The following is a 19341-nucleotide window of genomic DNA, read 5'->3' on the forward strand; positions in this document are numbered from 1 at the left end:
GCGGTTAAGACAGCTGACGTGCTATGATTTCTGACAGACAGTTCACTCTCCTGTGATGTGACCCTGTTCCCCTCACACACACACGACGCGTTACTCTACGCTGCGCAAAACTCCGTGTTTGAACAGTCAATAGCAAATACTTAAACTATTAAGAAAACATACTTACAGTAGCTGATTCAGAATAAGCGTCAGATTGTCATAGCAAAGTCGGAATTGACCCTTTTTTTTTTTTTTAGAAATAGCCTTTGCACAGCCAGCCTTGTAGGCTACTCTCCTAGGTTCACAAAACTGTCGTCCATAAAATGCGTTGCACAAATTCGAACATCTGGGTTGTGCCGTTCTGTTGTAAATAAATCTTAACCAATGATTCCTCATTGCATCTACTTTTGGAAGGCCAAATAAAGTGCTTTTGCTTTCGCACAGAAACACACAGCGTCTCCCTGACATGGCTGCATCAACACTACTGCTGTTCCTGAAACCACGCCTTCTTTCTTTGCATGAACATTTGGGCGGTATTACACAAATATTTCCACATCGTGGCGTAGAGATGTGGGGCCGTGTTTGAATGAGGCATTTTAGCCCGGTCTGGATCAGCCTTCTCTTTTAGATAGAATAAATCCTTTTGTGGGAGACTTTGAGCTTTGTAACCCTGCAGATCTTATACATGCACAAATAGCTACATAACACACTAAAGAAAAGGAAAAATAGAAATCGCATCATATGACCCCTTTAAGGGTGCAAAATGTTTTGATATTTGATATAATACTGTATATGACTATGATTCTGAGCGGTACACATAGTTTACATTCACCTTAAGGTCCCTGTTCTGGGAGCAGATCCAGTCCTGGATGTAGCCCTTGGGGTCCCTGGAGAAGCTGAGCATGAAATCTCTTTGAATCTTCAGTTGGTTAATGGACTCAATAGTTTCATGGATCTAAAGAATAAAAAGTGAAAATGTGACTGTTAAGAGAACTCCAAATGTACAATCAGAACATAATAGTTATGCATAGGGTTTATATGAAGTTGAATAAAACAGTATCTAGAAATTTAATTATTCTTGTTCCGGTGGCTTTCACATTTCAATGATAGAGCTCTTTCAGACCTTGTTGTCTAGGGATGCAATCTCTTGATGATTGGCTGTGGACAGCAGGAAACCATTCATCTGACTCTTCAGAGGATCATCAACTTCAACATCAATGTCATAGCAGGCTGTCTTCTTCTGGTCATTTGGGTCCACACTGATAAAATTATAATTGAAAAAGGCATTTAAAGGGACAGTTCATCTGAAAAGAAAAACTCTATCCTTAGTTACTCACCCTTGTGCCATTGTAAAGCTATATGCTGTTGTTTTTTCAGCGTACAACACAATAATACATGACAACCTATAATGCTTTTTGGAGCGTCATGCTATGAACTTATGAAAAAATCCATTCAAAGAATGTGTACAGTATTACATACAGGATTGCAACATAATGAGGGTGAAGTTACATTTTCAAATGAATTATCCCTTTAAATTCTAAAGAAAAACAGGCCCCTTAAATGTCCATTTGTGTCACAGGACTTAAAACTGCTATAGATCACATGATTGTAAGTTTGAGGAAAAAATAAATGGAAATACATTCAAAATTTATGACCAATTACCTGATAACATGATTGATCACAATCGGATCAGGGGGGAGCAGTAGATTGGTTAGTCGCTGGGGGATCTCACAAAACTTCAGACGAGGACAGTCAAAGATCTGGAAGAAATTAAAAAAAAAGCTTTCGCTATAAGGCAAAATATTAACACCAAAATGGAGAAAGTATTTTATGATATGGTAGTACCTGCTGGAAATATTTATCACAGTTGATGTACTCCTTTTCATGAGAATCCTGCAGCTTGTTGGTCTTGACGTACTGCCATAAAGCCTGGATGATGCAGGAGCGGGTTTGAGTGTGGATGCCAAGAAGACGTGCAAGGCGAGGATCCAACTTAAACTGAGGAGGCTGAAATGCACAATGGATAAAAGAAATGAAATAAACACATTCAGAAATTTCTAACAGAACTGTACTGTTATAAAATATCCACATATTTAATATATTACCACACTACAATTTACATTCAGTGTACTTGAGTAGTTGACATAACATGTCCATGAACATAATTCAGCAGCAAGAGTTTAGTTTAAAATTTACCATTTAAAAGTTTGGGATCAGTAAGACTTAAAAAAAAAAAAAAAAAAATTAATACTTTTATTCAACAAGGATGCATTAAATTGACAGTAAAGATATTTATAATCTCAAAAAAGATTTATATTTTAAATAAATGCTGTTCTTTTGAGCTTTCTATCTTGTCAAAGAATTGTGGTTTCCACAAAAAATATTAAGTGTAAAAATATTAATGTTTTCAAGAAATGTTTCTTGAGAACCAAATCAGAATGATTTCTGAAGTATGTAACACTGAAGAATGAAATTTCAGCTTTACCATCACAGGAATAAATTACATTTTAAAAGATATAAAATAGAAAGCATAGTTTAAAAAGGATTTCTTATTAAACTTTTGAACGCCAGTGTAACAGTATAAGGTATAAGTATAGCAGTATACAGTAACTGTACATCTTAGCTCCTGTAATAATTTATTTTACAATGTTTAGTTTGACTATTTATACCATTTTAATCACATTTCTGCCTTTGCTAATTTATTTAAATGCTTCCCTTTTTTATAATATGACTACTCAATTTAATCTCACAAAAACAATGTATAATGATTATAAAAGAGTTAAAACATTTTCTAGATGGTTATCGCATGTCGTTTATCTAGATATTGCTGAAACTACTTGAAATTTCATGTCAACTACACAATTGCAAATCTGTTTCATTGTCTCTTTTTCTAGATTTTAATATCCATTGTTTAAAAACAAAGCTTTAGTTTTCTGACAAACCAAGCCTCTTCCCATCAGGATGTAGTTAGCAAAGTGAAAATTGCTGTCATTAAAAGAGCCATTTACTCACTAGTTATAGCTACTTTGGTGAATAGAGAAGGGCAATCAAACTTTTAGAGATTAATGACTCGACTATAGCTTTTCAAGATGGATAAGACAATTAAGCTAAAGCTATCGTTATGCAGATGAATTTCTAATTGGCCTTTCTCAACACATTTATTTCGTGCTATACATTTTGTACTTAATATATTTTATTTAGCTCACAAGTTGTTTAAATGTCTTAAAACGAAAACTTTATTTCTAGATCTAAATTAGATTTTGAATCTCAGATTTTTAGTGTGACCTCAGACTTTTAGACCCCATAGTCGATTTTTCACATAGTTATCATTTAAAGAGTTTGACGTCATGCCTATAAACCAGCTATGACATACAACTTCACTGGTAATCCATCAGCCATAATCTCTAATAATAATCTGGCACTCCTGCATGCACCTGGTAATCCAGCATGAGCAAGAGGGTACAGCGCACATTCACATCGCCAGGCCTCTTCACCTGGAAGCCATCGGTCTCCTGGGTCGTTGCAGTGCGGTGCCACTGTTAGGATGAAACACAAACTCAGCCTAAACAACAGGCGTATAATATAAAACCGCTGCACGAGAAGCATACAGCAATTTCGAACCAGATTTTGATATATTCAGAAGAAAATCTGAGCAGTGTTTGCCTGTGTCGAGGGTGTTTGTCAGGGCATGCAGTTGCTAAAATATTCTTAGTGGTTGGTTTTTAGCAGGTTGCTATGCATTTACTAGTTGGTTGCTAGACTATTCTGGCTGGCTTTCTAGCCTTCTAGCCTCTATGATATTCTGGTTCCTAGATATTGTTGGGTCTTTTATTTCATGTAATGGTCCATTCACACAAAGATTGATAACTTTAAAGATAACTATAACGATAACTATATTAGCACCCACACCGATGCACAATAACATTCTGTTTATTCCAAGCGAGCGCTGCAGTTTTGTCATATGTCACTTTAAATGCTTAAGCTCTTTAAAGCAGGGGCCGGTTGCATAAACTGTTTAGACTAGTCTTAAAAAGTTAGTCATCTAATTTTTTTTCTTCAAGACTGGTAATAACTTTTTTAATTCAGTTATGAAAAGGTAGACTGGTCTTATTTGTATTAGAAAAGTAAGACTGATTACCCCTTGGCAACTGTTGGTCAAACTAGTTATTAAGACACAGTCTTAACATGGTGGCTAAGTTTATGCAACTGGCTCCAGGATTGATTCTGATTGTCTGTCAATGTTTTTATCGTTTACGAGCTGAGAAAAAAAAACAAAAAAACATTTTGATAGTGATTCCAATAATATTGGATTTTCACGAAAACTGTGCTATTCTTTCATATTTAGAACATTTTTAAAACGATATCTTTATCATTATAGTCCTTGGTGTGAAAGAGCCTTAAGTGTATGGTCTTTTTTGACTGATTTATTGCCCACAAGGCAAAAGTCATAAATCTGACACCTTTTTTCAAAAAACAGCACCAAAATGTAATATTTATGGTTGTTGGTTTCATCGCCATAGTCAGCTATGAGGTCACCGAGGTCTGGTCCTCTATAAATTTGTCATGTTCAAAAAGAAATTTTCTCTGAATTACTAATTTGCCGTTTAAAACTACTCATATGAGTGTCTGCATGTATAATTCATTTTAGACAGTTTGCAAGAATGTTTAGTGTCCGTGGTATGAAATTGATCGCTGCGAGAAGCTGGCGGAGTGAACCAAGTGAACGAGGCTTGAGAGAGTTGTGGGTGAGGAACACCTCTGAAGTGTTGCCAGATCCAGCTATTATAAGCATCTTTGGACTTGTCTTTTCTACTTAATTTGACATTTAGAAAGTTAATAAAGTGGGAAGTTGTATTTTATTTTATTTATCATTTACAAAAGATTTGAACTAATTAAGGTTTATTTTTGATTTATTTTTCAGTTTCATTTGTTTACTTAGCAATATCTGGCACTTCAACTGACGGTAATCAAAAAAGCCCACGGACAGGAAACCATATTTTGTAAGGAAAATGCAAAAAACATCATGATATTATCTGTCAGAAATGTTATCAACGCTATCAAAAATAGTAGCATTTAACACTAGAACAAAGAATGAAATGAAATATGCAAACACTAGCCATGAAAAAGTCTATGCTATTTCATTCAGTATAGTAGTTACATTTTCACAAAATCATGCTAAACCATTCATAAGAGCACTAGACAAAGTTATCATCTATATAGCAATGGTTATGAAAACTATAACAGTAATATGTATTGCTTCATGAATAATAAACAACTGATAAAATTATCCACCCCTAACCTAGTAAAGTATTAACAAATTTGAATGCAATAAATACGGTATAATTTTACAGTATTCAGCCCTCTAAAACAGAGAAAACATCTTCCACAAACATCTACATGTCTGTCTCTTGTAAAGTGTTCAGTATATATAATGAGTTGTATTTGTAGGGTTTATTATAGCACAATTCTTAACTCCACCCCAGACCTCACTAATTTTCAAACCCTGGTTATGGCCATGATGGGTTTGTTCAAATCAGTACGAGTGACAGTATTACACTACTAGTGATATAACTTGCCTGTACATTATTTTTGAGCTATTGAGAGAGAGTGTCAAATCTTAAAATGACCCCCCCAAAAAATGTTTTATTAACTATGGACTGCTTATGCACTGTTTATGCATGGCGGAGACATTCAAGCATGAAAGTGAATAAAATGATTAGGCTCTTTATGTGATCTCAATTGCATTTGCCCTAAACCATCACATGTTTCAGTGCCATTTGAAAGAGACAACATAATGGCAATGACTCACAGCTCAACTCAATTAGCTTTGCTTGACATTGGAGGGTTTTTCAATGCCATCCTTCTCCGCAGGTAAATCATTCTTTTTGTCACACATGTGTGTTGTGATGAAAACCCACAGTCACCAAGGACAATTTAAAGAGCTGCTGAATGAATAAACCCAAATGCGGCGTGTTCAGCCCGTTCCAATGGGCCGGAGGGGCACAAGGGTCACTCCTTGAGAGCTGCAGACCACTTCTGTGTATCTGCATTCCCAAGACCTCAATGTCCCTAACAAAGTGCATAAATATTAAGTGTGTCTGAATAGCACCTGTGCACAATGGTTCCTCCACTAAAATAGAGTAAGACACACACTCTCTGAATACAAAGACTCTCAGGGTACTGTAAAAGGTTTTATAAGTGTTTGTCTTCAGAAATGCGTTTCTTTTCTCCCGTTAATACTGCCCAAAGCTCTGTGCTGGCTGCAGTGTCATCACTCCACAGTGTCATGGGCAACTTCCTTATGTAACATGTTGCTATGGAGACCACAAAGACATGTCTTACATGAAGTATGGTTAACTGAACTTTTCATTCTGACATTGACTTTTCTACTGCGTTCCAATCCAATCTGTCACACAGTAGAGGCCAAGAGATTCTTGTGGACATGTACTTGAATGTGACATAATATGGCCATTTGTGACTGTCCTCAACCTTGTTTGAAATGCAAAGAGGACACTTGAGATTCTCTCATATGAATTGCTTTCAACTTTTGTAAAGAATGAATATCAAATATGGTTTAGCGATGCTTTTTATTGCCGTATGTAGAGTGAGTTAATGCTTACCTCCACTAAATGGTTGTCAGGGCCGTACAGATCCTTATCCAGCTCAATAACAAGGCTCTTAAAGAAAGACGAAAACTTCCTCTTTTGTTTTCCAGGCTAAAGAGCAAAGGGAATAAAAGATAAAGCTTAAAAAAGGGACTTGCAAATTGAATGAAGCCTAAACAAACATTAGCATTGACAAAACAGTAACTTCGAAAAAATAAAAACATTCAATTAGATTAATTAAATTGTTCTATGCAATTAAATTAAGCCTTTTAAAGAAAAAAAAAGTAATTTGGGTGGATTTGTTCTAGCTTACGAACAAAAATACGTTTTGTTACGTCTGCTAGATGCAATGAAAAGGACTAAGTTGGATTCAGTAATTATTCATGCATGTATTAAATAAACTTCCATTAAACAAATGTCAACTGATTGTGCGCAGTGAAATTAAGTTGTGAGGAATTGTTACATTTGCTCATTTTAATGAACTAAATTGAACAATCAGCAAAAACCATTTTTTGACTGACATTTAAAATAATAATAACAATGGTCACGGCAAATTAATTCAACGCTGCATTATAGAACAGACAGTAAGATTATTAAAGGGCACCTATTATGCCCTTTTTACAAGATGTATTATAAATCTCAGGTGTCCCCAGATTGTGCTTGGGAAGTTTCAGCTCAAAATACCCCACAGATCATTTATTATATCATTTTGAAAATGCATATTTTGAGTGGAAGCAGAAACACGCAGTTTTTCGGGCCTGTGTCTTTAAATGCAAATTAGCTGCTGCTCCCCGCCCCCTTTTCCAGAATAGAGCTGCCGTATCTCAGATCTCTGCCAAAAAACATCTGTTTGGTTTTGATTATCATGTATATCGTGCTGAAATCACGCGTTTTAAAGCCATATCAGTTTAAATTTCTGATATACGTTTTTCTGGACGCACACATCCAAACCCACGCGAACAGAGAGCGGCTGTCACACGCATGTGAGTACTAAAAGTTCTCTTTCACACACAAGTTTATGTTAAAAACACGCTTAAGTTACAAAAACACAGTCAGTTATGTCTGTGAAGTTAAACAGCTGGGAAAGAAATCGAATGTCTATATTAGATCGGTGTATTAAGTGACAGCAGCATAATATATGCTGTTTGGGTCTACGCTGTTAATATGACCCAAACAATAAAATAAAAGCAGAAAATCACTCACTGCTCTGGACTGAACAACTTCTATAGCTCTAATAAGAAGACATTTCTTACTTGAACGCTGCTTTTAAATGCTCTGGCGTGAAGATAAACATGGCAGATAGTGTGTGTGCGGCTCACTGCTCAGTCAACTATTGTGGGTGGGGCTGGTAAAGTGTGATGTCACACTTTACAGATTCTGTGATCAGTAAGCTCTGAGACACTGCTCATGATTTATAGAGATTAAAAAAAAGTGGGTGGATTTTTATCATTATAAGGTGGTTGTGTACACACACTGCCAACACACACTTATGTTAAAACAACATGTAAAAGTGAATTTTGCATAATAGGTACTCTTTAAGTCAAACTTACATCATCCAACAACTTGCCCTCTACACGCAGCTCCCAGGATGCAATGCTGCCCTCAGAGTCCTCTGCGTCAGGTTTGGCAGGGTTGAAAGTGTTCGAAATGTACAATCGTAGCTTCCGCTTTTGCTATAAGACAAAGACAGTTTGAGCTGTACCTACATTTTTCATATTATTGCTGACTACATTTACATTTAGTCATTTTGCAGACGCTTTTATCCAAAGCGACTTACAATTTGGGGATACATAAAGCGATTCTTCTTAAAGAGGCAAACAGATACAGGAAGTGCTTGTAATACCAAGTTTCTAGACATTGGGGAAGTGCCTTTACAGCTCGTAACTGCTTAAAAATATTTGTTTGGTTTTGATTATTTTGTCTATTGCACTGTTTTAAAGCCATATTAGTTTAAACTTGTGATAAACGGTTTTCTGAGCACACATATCCGAAGCACGCATATAGAAAGTGGCTGTCACACGGCATGTGAGTACTAAACTAAGTTCTCTTTCACACAAGTTTATGTTAAAAACACGCATAAGTTACAAAACACAGTCGGTTATGTCTGTGAAGTTAAACAGCTGGGAAAGAAATCGAATGTCTATATTAGATCGGTGTATTAAGTGACAGCAGCATAATATATGCTGTTTGGGTCTACGCTGTTAATATGACCCAAACAATAAAATAAAAGCAGAAAATCACTCACTGCTCTGGACTGAACAACTTCTATAGCTCTAATAAGAAGACATTTCTTACTTGAACGCTGCTTTTAAATGCTCTGGCGTGAAGATAAACATGGCAGATAGTGTGTGTGCGGCTCACTGCTCAGTCAACTATTGTGGGTGGGGCTGGTAAAGTGTGATGTCACACTTTACAGATTCTGTGATCAGTAAGCTCTGAGACACTGCTCATGATTTATAGAGATTAAAAAAAAGTGGGTGGATTTTTATCATTATAAGGTGGTTGTGTACACACACTGCCAACACACACTTATGTTAAAACAACATGTAAAAGTGAATTTTGCATAATAGGTACTCTTTAAGTCAAACTTACATCATCCAACAACTTGCCCTCTACACGCAGCTCCCAGGATGCAATGCTGCCCTCAGAGTCCTCTGCGTCAGGTTTGGCAGGGTTGAAAGTGTTCGAAATGTACAATCGTAGCTTCCGCTTTTGCTATAAGACAAAGACAGTTTGAGCTGTACCTACATTTTTCATATTATTGCTGACTACATTTACATTTAGTCATTTTGCAGACGCTTTTATCCAAAGCGACTTACAATTTGGGGATACATAAAGCGATTCTTCTTAAAGAGGCAAACAGATACAGGAAGTGCTTGTAATACCAAGTTTCTAGACATTGTTCAAATAATTACAAGTTGATGTGCTTTGGATACCTCCCCTCCCCAAGCCACCCTGAAAGACCTACCAGTGAGATAGGATTCAAACCAGCGAAGAGGAATCCCTGTGATGCCCAGTGAAGAGAGGGCAGACAGGAGGATCTGATGATTGACAGTGTCAAAAGCAGCAGATAGATCCAGCAGAATAAGAACTGATGATTTGGAATCAGCTTTTGCAATAGGAGTTAAATCTCACTATAATTGTGTACTGAAATCACATACCTTCATTGGTCTTTTGAGGGTTTCCTGTATATCCACCCTCTTCCTCATAATGGTTTGGTCAAGTTTGCGCTCAAAAGCTAGGAGGTCCATGTACGCCTGGGACTCTGGCACCAGTTCACGGATCTAATGAAAAGGCATTGTGAACAAGCAACTCTGCAATCAGGTCTAGTAACAATTCAATGCATCATTCATTGCAAGATGTTTTCAAAGCAGTTTGATGATAGTCTAAACATTTTCCCTGTGACTTTCTCATTCATTATCAATTTCGGTTATGACAGAAAGTCAATTTGTGGTGCTAAAATTAGGTATGTGATATTCAACTGCTTTTGTTTTCAGGTCCCATAAAGCAGAGACTAACACAGTAACAACATTCTTTATCATAAACTAATACATCAAAAAATATTATATAACTATAAATATAATATTTATATTATATAAAAAAATATTGTTGTATTTATAATTTATTATACATTATAATTAAGTTATTTATAAACCAATTTAGGTCACACTTTATTTTAAGGTCCAATTCTCGCTATTAACAAACCATTAACTACGACTTTTGCCTCAGTAAACTCTTAATTTGCAGCTTATTATTAATAGTTAGATAGTCGTTAAGCTTAGGTATTGGGTAGTATTATTGATGTAGAATATGGTCATGCAGAATATGTACTACTAAACAGCCAATATATTAATAATAGGCATGCTAATAAACACATAGTTAATAGTGAGAATTGGTCCTTGTACTAAAGTGTTATCCAATTTTATAATAAATCTAAATGATTAAATTAAATCATTTAATTATCATATTTATATAATTAATTATTTATAATTAATACTACCATTAACTGTGCAAGTCCAACAATATGCAAATTATTAACATGAGGATGTCAATTCAAAATTTTTTTATTTTTTTTTATTTGAATTTCAGTTGTTTCATGCTTTTGGATAAACGAAAATCCCCTTCCTGAAATTTCCACTTCCACATTGTTATTGTCACAAACCATTTTTATCCGCAATACAAGTGAACCCATATTTAATGTTATCTTTTTTGCCTTATGATGATAATATGAAAGGTATTAACTCTGACAAAGATATACGTTGTTGTAATATGGACCTAGAATATTGGTAAATGTAGACATATACCAATATTCCCGGCCAATTTTGCAACCAAATCAAGTCAATTAGACTTTGCGAACTGATTGAATATGAAACCATTACCAGATTTCACCAGGTGTTTGTACCACTCTTTACGAAGTCAATGACTGCTTTATATCCTGATTCTCGTTTGTGACTTGTTACTGAAACAAATCATGTATGTCCTTGCATGATACACAGCAAAATTGTAACCTGACGCTCCCCTGATTTTCACAGTGTTGCATCATGTTCTCCTTCCCATGTGACCTCCAGCATTTTACAAACCTCATCATAATGAATTAGGACTTTTCGGTTTGGCTGTAAAAAACCCCCAATTAAGACTTTGAGAGGATTAGCCATTTCAAGAACTCACATCCCCTCCAGCTCCTGCTATTGTGGCGTATTACTGTGTCACATCCCGATGGACACATTTTATCAAATCAGTCGTGTGCCTGCACTCATCCCACATCTCCATGTAATCACACACCATCACATTCCTTGGGAATCAAACCCTTTTCCACTGACAGAAAAAACAAATACACAACAGCAGTCTTCGTGACAAATTGGACCCCTCTTGCCCATCCCTTTCACTTTTTTGCCCCCAGAAATAAGAGAAACCAGCACAATTACCTGTACCGTGTGATCACTCTTGACTTGGCACTGGAAATTAAGACATGAATAAACAAACAAACACAGACAAACAGATAAAAGCCATAGTGATGGACCTCACCCTCTGAGGGAGAATCTTGTCTGCCATTTTTCTTCTCTTGGCACTACGGATGGGGAAAACAGAGAGAAAGAAAGACAGAAAGAAAGAGAGAGAGTGAAAGCATGTTACTATGGTGACTGATAGCAGAGTCCACAGGCCATCTGCTGAATAACTGGGACCCATCCAGACGTTTTTCCAGCTGTGTGTGTTTGTGTGTGTGATCAGAGAGAGGGTATAAGAGCGAGAAAAGGACAAAAGAGGTTGAAAATAACACTTAATCATGATGCGTAAATATACATTTTTGCACATTTTATGGGTGCATGTATAGTAGAGTTGCCTTGTTGTTTTAACATCTGGCTGTCTCAGTTATTGTAAAGGGATGTTCACACAGCAATCAAACAGCAAGCCTTTGTTAATATATTGCAAAAATGTTTGTAATTTTTATAGAAGGGGACAGTAAAAATGCTACAGTAAACACCTGTTAACTGTAAGTTATATTACCATACACAGTGACAAACTGTAAATGGCTTAACATGGAATTATATATACTTTTACTTTAAAAGACCGTCAAGGTTTAAATTACTATATAATTTACAGAGAAAAAAAAACAGTAAGAGGTCATTCCCAGAGGTTCCTGCATGTGTGACATCACATTTTATTGAATTTAGTTTCTTCGTCTTCTTTTATTATCCATAATGTATATTAGGGTGTAATTTTATGTTATTTAGTTCATGTTTATTGCATTATTTTATTGTCATGTGTGCCTGATGATGTTTTTCACCCTTGTGGCTCTCTGTTTTACCACCTTTATCGTGGTGGTTATCGGTAAATTTTAGGGTAAAAAGCAGATTTTGATATTTGAAGTAGCTATGTTTTTTTTAACATTATATCACTTAATAAAACATACGGTTATACATTTTAAAATATACAGGCACCAACACGCCAACCTGTAACACTGGTACCATATTTTCTACTGTGAATATCTGGCAACCACAGCTGCCATTTTTTATCGTAAATGTAATAGATTTTTTTACAGCATAGAAAATCAATTGAAAAACAGTGCAAGAACATCTTCTGTTTGTGCAGTTCATAACATTTGTGAAAAGCAGATATTTGTGGTCCAAATGTCTGAAAATACAGACATCTAAAATGTCATTCCCAGCATCAATTTGGACCACAAAAAATTAGTCGCATCCAACTGCTGTTTTCAGAAAGACGTTCCTAACTCATTTCTCTTCTATCCCCAAACATGATGCATATGATTCACTAGTGCAGAAAAGTTTTTTCACTGACAAAAACATGCCACACTCCTACGGACACCGAGAACTCCTCAGGTCCAGAGCCGAGGAGCACATGACCCCGTCGGAGCAGGAAATGACTGACCACATTCACATCCACACCCCCTCTGTAGTATAAACTTTCTCATGGTCCGACTCGTCCACCCTAAGCCACACTGCTCCTCCGGGAGAAGCGGAGTAGCAGAGACTGAGATGCGGCGGGGGTGTGAGGGTGAATGCCTCGACACTCGTCACGTATTCTTCATCTAAAATTAATCATTAATGCATTCAGGTGAATAAAATGAGCGTTTACTGAACGTAGGTCAACTATAAGAGAGAAAACATTGTGAATTAACACAAACGGCATGACAAAAGGGTCATGCAGCCCGCACACAAAGCTAACTGACCGCAACCGCATATTTACTCCACATGCATTCATTCTCAGGTCATGTCGACTGTTGTGTTCACTTAGTGAATGTCCTTTTTGATTGGTTTTGACTTATCTGTGACCTTAAGTGCACACATGCATTTGGGGAAATGCTTCAGTCAAGTTTGAAGCTGCAAATGGGAACAAACCAATCAGGCAGGGTCCATCACAAACTGTCAAACTAACATGCAGCAGAATAAACGGCCTACTTGAAGGATCCAAGTGAAGGATCTGATTGGGCGTCTCTCATGTCCATCTGTCTTGCAGATATCTCATTTGCTGCTGGAAATCCAAGTGGTTTCCTATAGGTTGATTTGGGGTACCTCTAGTTAGTTACTTAAACAGAACTTTTCAGTAACAGCCGATATTGTACACATATAGACGTTTTTCCTGAATGCAGAAGTCACACCTAACTCTTAACCGGAAGGATGCTTTGCATTTCTGGTCTCCAGTGTTTCTAGTCAAATTAGCATATATTCCGAGCTCATAATCTTATGTTAAACCTATTAAAATGTTTTTAAAAAAGCACATGGCTCCATAGAGCCATCACTTTACAGTGCCGCAATGACCGTCATTTGTCAGTGCCTCACTCCTCAAAGTTTAATGAGTGTGTAGATGATAAGAAGCTGCCGATGTTAGCTACATTAAAAACAGATGGGCACTATTTGAATGGGTTCCTATGGAGACCGGAACAGAAGAGCATCCAATCAGAAGTTAGAATTCGTAATGATGGCGCTCAACGTTTACTCGTGTATATATAGGCAATATCTGCAAATATACACTAACCTTCAAAGGTTTGGGGGCAGTAACATTTAAAAAATAGTTTTAATAAATAAAATCATTTTTATTCACTGTAAGGACATTTACAATATAATGTTAAAAAAAGATTTCTATTTTAAATAAATGCTGTTCTTTTAAACTTTCAGTTCATCAAAGAATCCTGAAAGATGTATCAGTTTCTACAAAAATAGTAAGCAGGATAACTGTTTTCACCACTAATAATAATAGGAAATGTTTTTTTACAGCATATTTGAATGATTTCTGAAGAATCATGTGACACTGAAGACTGGCCGCTGAAAATTCAGCTTTGCATCACAGGAAATTACACTTTAATATATACTTAAATAGAAAACAGATATTTTAAATTGTAATAATATTTTATAATATTACTGTATTTTGATCAAATAAATACAGCCTACATTTACATTTGATTCCTAAACTCATTTGTGAACTGTTTCAATGATTTATTTTTAAATGTATGTAGACAAAATAGTATAGATTAGATATATGTTTAGATTTAATAGGGGCCATTTATTGATTATTTGCCATGACACTAAATAATTATCGGCTTATTTGCATCAGGCAAAATGTTAATACCTGTGCATTCAGCAGTATTGCAAGATGATGAAATTCTGGCCAAGAATGTACAGAGATAAATGTCTTGTATTTCGATAATGCAGGTCTAACATTTGTTAAACTGTTTGATTTTATTGTAGCATGGTCTGTTGAATTCAGTAAGCTGCCCCTCAGCAATTACAACTGACACTCTTACATGCATATATACAGTTGAAATGAAAAACGCGAGGACAAATACAGTACTGCGACAAGACAGATGAAAACCTGAGAAAACTAACAGCAAATTCCAAACATCACTTTCACGCCCTTGGGAAGGGAATGCTTTTAGCAGGGTTGTTTCAAATGAAAATGAGCAATGGAATCCCTTCATGAAGGTCCTTTCCGCGAGGCTGTTGGTAAAGTTTAGAGGTGATCGTGACTTTAAGTACACAATTTTATCATTTGTGATCACATGATCCTATATGTAAAATCTGTTGGAAACAAATGCCACACAGACAGCAATCTGAATCAAAAAGATTTAATATCTTACTGACACTAGGTTTTAGCAGCTACATCAACAGAAACAAGAGTTTTGAAGTCCAGTTCTGAAAATCAAATGTCAGTGACAAATTTCCAAGTACAGGCTGTACCAAAATGGGCACATAATACAGTACGAGACACTAATGCCCTGCAGAAATTCAGCGTCCTCACTTCAAGTCTTCTACACTTCTGCTTAGGAAGGGCACTGTGATACTCTGTTGCAAAAGGCAATAGCAGTAAGTGTATTACTTATGATAACTGTTGCACTAATAATATTCACCAAGAAATATTTTGGCATTTAATAGCGATCAAAATGTTGCCTGTTTTCTAAAGTTAGAGCACCTACACCAGCCAAACATAAGATAGTTCAGTCACTAGAGAGCGCTATACTTGGCAAGAGCTTGTTGGCAAATTGTAGGAGGAGCAAAATGAAGACCATAAAACCTTAATAAACCTTCATACAGTCATATGTAGTACCTCAAAATCAAAATGCCCAGATTTCTCTCAAGACACAGTAGGTTCAGGGAACACATATCTATTATTTATCATCTGTTGTGTGCACTGATTAAAATCAACAGAATAAGTGAGAGGTCAGAAAACAGTTTAAGTGGCACTCACTTTCTGGAACGGTTCTGGACGGGGGGAGGTTGCACTGGCTGGGTTGGGGCAGGACGTTTTCGGTTGGGGTCTAGGGCTGGGTTAGGCATCCCTGGCCGAATTGGCGGTGTTCCTCCATATGGAGGTCCAGGAGGCCCCATGGGAGCGCCTTGATGGGGCATCCGAGCCCCTGAGGTCATCCCTGGACGCTGTGGAGATGAGAAAAATGTAGACTAAAGGTCAGACAGCCACACATTTCTTTGTTGAACTCTTTTGACGTGTTATAGGATGTTATCTATGTGACACACAAAACATACGAAGATACATATGCATACATTCGTATATGTATACTCATCAAACTTGTAGCTTTTAAATCAATTACAGCAAGCTGACATAATGCACAAAGACTCTTTTGAGCTAAGGCGCTGTTATGAGCTCCTCCTCCAGTATCTGAAGCAGAACTAGGCCAGGGCCTCTCGCACCTGTGCCTGTCACTTCAGAAGCAACAGCTGCTCGCCCTCTACCGAAACACAGAGGTGCTGGGGAAGTCAGCCTAATGCAGTCTAAATGACAACTGTGCAAACTGTGATGCTAAATAACGTCTCATTTCATCTAGTCCACATGCATTGTGCTTTCTGGAATTAGAAATGTGTTTTTGGGATTTTTTTTCAATATAAATCTGGACTGATTTGCATCGTGAAACCGCTATATGAATAAGTCTGAATAGAATTGATTATTTAATTAAACATAGCAATTACAATAATGTAACTTTTTACAGTAAGATTAGCAATGCAATAGTTCACAATGCAATACAGCATTTATTATTATAGATTATTGTTAATACATCCACAAACACAAATACGTTCACATTTTATGCATAAATTTATATAAAGTATATTCAATAACAGATTTTATTTTAATGATGCATATATTCATTAACATAAAACAATTTTATATTTATAAATTACCATTATCCGATTAATAAATGAGAATGTGAAAAGTGCTATGTATAAATAAATTGAATGGAATTAATTTTTTTAATTAAATATAGCAATATTGCATTCGTCAACAGCAGTTAATGAAATGGCTAAAATTAAATATAAACAATAATTTGATAGCATTTATTATTCTATGTTATTGTTAATTTCTACATACAAAATGTTTGCATACATTTGTATATATTACATTTCATTATTTATTAATACAAAATTAATTTATTAATACAAAATTAATTTACATAGAAACAATAGTATATTTATGAATTACCATTAATATTGATTAATAAATGCTGTTAAAAAAAGCTCATTGTTAGCTCACAACACAACTAAAGCATAAATTCATATTTGAAAAAATTGAATGGCACTGTAAAGTGTTACTCGACTGAAGAGCAATATTATCTTTGGGTTTTTATCCTGTTATTATTTCTCAATGCAGTTAGTGTGCATTGTCTGTTGTTCATGACTCATAATGGCAGAGTCACAAAGTCCCTGTGACTCTCTGGTTGTGCACCAAAGTTGTGGAAACATCCAGAATGTGAGCCAACGTCCCCAGCTCCAGTCCTCCCTACAGTGCGGGTACAGTACATCTCTGCCAGAGATGCTCCCATATGGTGCTGTGAGCCTCACGACCCAATCATCGCTTCCCAAAGTAGGCCAAGCTCCAGAGGTGTCCAGGCCCGGTCCAATCTCAAAACATCTGAGTGAAGAGGCAGTGGGCTGTGAACATGTGGACGCTGCGGGAACGGGTGCAGGTCTCTGCACGCCTCTGCCAATCCCTGGCTCTCAAGGTCGCAATGGAGGTGTTCAGGGCACAGGAGGAGGCCGCAGTGCTGGACCATCACACAGGACAAGTTTCTCAACACTTTCTCAATACTGCTGTAGCTTATACTACATACGGTATCTGTTCAGAGATACCAATACCAGAAATCTTTTTGTAGATACTAATATTATTGTTCTCAGACCAAAGAATCTTTATTAATGGAGAAAAAATCAGTGGGTTTGAGATTTTTAACCTTCACCACACAGCTTAAGGCAAACTTTGCAAGTTTGTAGTACAACCTGTTAAATAATGAAAATGTATGTAAGAGGTTAGAATGGTTCTAAAATAAAATGTAAAAAAATCTAATTAATTGTACAAGGTCTTTTAGCAATCGTAGGCCGAGTGATCTCTCATTTATAAACCATGGAGAAGTTTGTGATCACCAGTAACCACTCATGAAGAGTCTGCATTCAACCCCAATCCAGCAGTTTATGAAATATCTATACTTTCATATTCATGAATAGCCATTTCTGGAATAATATTTCCATAGTATCAGTGGCTTTGTTAAATAATACATGGCAAAAGCAAAGCTAATAGAGGGTTAGGATGTCTTAAAGGTTGTGTTTTAGCAAAGAAGCCTCTAGAAACAATACCTTTCATTTGGTCTGATATCAAATAGTATTAGAAAGCAGCCTCAAAATAGTTGCACAACCACCAAAAGTTCTCAAAAGTATCTGTGAACCTTTCATTCGCCCACATTTTATGCAGTAAACACCCTGAAACACATACAATCAAGTTTGCTTCCACTACATGTTCACGACGAAATACCACAGCAGGATTGTTATGTGTGATCTACCCTTGGGGTGCTCCTGATACACAGCCTCTTCTGCCTGCACACACACCAAAAGAGCATCCTCTGTTTCATACTAGTACTCATCCCTCAAAATACAAGTATCTCTCATACTTCCAGCACCAGCGTTTCTCTATCCTTATCCTCCTCCATATGTTAAAGACAATAACCTTTCACTCTTTCTTCTACACTCGGTCCTCCACGGCTGTTCCTGTTTTATAAAAACCAATCTACATAGAAATGAATGGATAAGAGCCGCTGCATCTTAGTTCTCCCGTGAGCAGAGCCATTGACACGCTTCCACATGCACAAACACTCTCGCTCTCTCACTCACCACTCCATGGACGAGAAACTCAAACAGTTTACTCTTGGTGGCTTTACGAGCTCCTCCGGCAGAATCCTCCATGTCCATGTATAAAACCCCCAGTCTCTCTTTTGTTCCCTCTATTCCTGGGTACCTCTGCCTCTGTGCGCTTCCCTCACTTTCCCTCTCCTCCCTCCCTCCTTCTCCGCACTCTGACGTTCCCTTTCTCCACTCTCTCTCTTTTTAAAGCGTGTCGGCGTGTGGCCAGAGTCGAGTCACTCTCTCTCTCTCTCTGTTTTAATGTAGCTTCCATCACAGACTCTGGGTTGGGAAGGATGGGGGTCTGTGAAGGGGGCTGTCGCTGGACCACCGTTGTGTAGTGGAATGCCGCTGAAAACAGGAACATGGCAATCAGGGCTATCAAAACACAGACACGGTGCTGTTCCAATAGGCGGTTATGTGGCGGTAAATTATCCTTTTGCTCTCACAGCTGGTTATTAAGTCTGAGAATTATATCAGGGTAAAGTCTGAATGACTAACACTGGGGAAACTATAAAGGAATGTTTCCACAGGCAGGATTCTGAAGAATTGTCTGTGAATCGCCCTAATGGGTCCATTCAGATTATGCCTCAGAGTTTGTCAGTAAGCAAGCAATTAAATGGACA

General features: G+C 36.9%; 1 protein-coding gene across 2 annotated transcripts in view; it reads right to left on the bottom strand.

Moving 5' to 3' along the window:
- Positions 1–18784, bottom strand: part of smarcd3a (SWI/SNF related BAF chromatin remodeling complex subunit D3a) — a 23862-nt gene extending 5078 nt beyond the window's left edge. The window contains exons 1-12 of one of the 2 annotated variants that reach the window (XM_016445508.1): positions 18707–18784; positions 15786–15973; positions 13502–13594; positions 11610–11652; positions 9746–9868; positions 9177–9299; positions 6600–6695; positions 3414–3515; positions 1825–1986; positions 1642–1739; positions 1103–1238; positions 812–934 (exon numbers count right to left, since the gene is read on the bottom strand). In XM_016445508.1, coding sequence (XP_016300994.1) covers positions 812–934; positions 1103–1238; positions 1642–1739; positions 1825–1986; positions 3414–3515; positions 6600–6695; positions 9177–9299; positions 9746–9868; positions 11610–11652; positions 13502–13594; positions 15786–15973; positions 18707–18784 — 1365 coding nt within the window. The remainder of the gene's footprint in view (positions 1–811; positions 935–1102; positions 1239–1641; positions 1740–1824; positions 1987–3413; positions 3516–6599; positions 6696–9176; positions 9300–9745; positions 9869–11609; positions 11653–13501; positions 13595–15785; positions 15974–18706) is intronic. The other variant, XM_016445509.1, reaches the window with a different exon arrangement.
- Between the last annotated feature and the right edge of the window lie 557 nt (positions 18785–19341).

Source organism: Sinocyclocheilus anshuiensis, unplaced genomic scaffold (genome assembly GCF_001515605.1).
Source record: "Sinocyclocheilus anshuiensis isolate Anshui unplaced genomic scaffold, SAMN03320099.WGS_v1.1 scaffold155, whole genome shotgun sequence".
Taxonomy (NCBI): Eukaryota; Metazoa; Chordata; class Actinopteri; order Cypriniformes; family Cyprinidae; genus Sinocyclocheilus; species Sinocyclocheilus anshuiensis.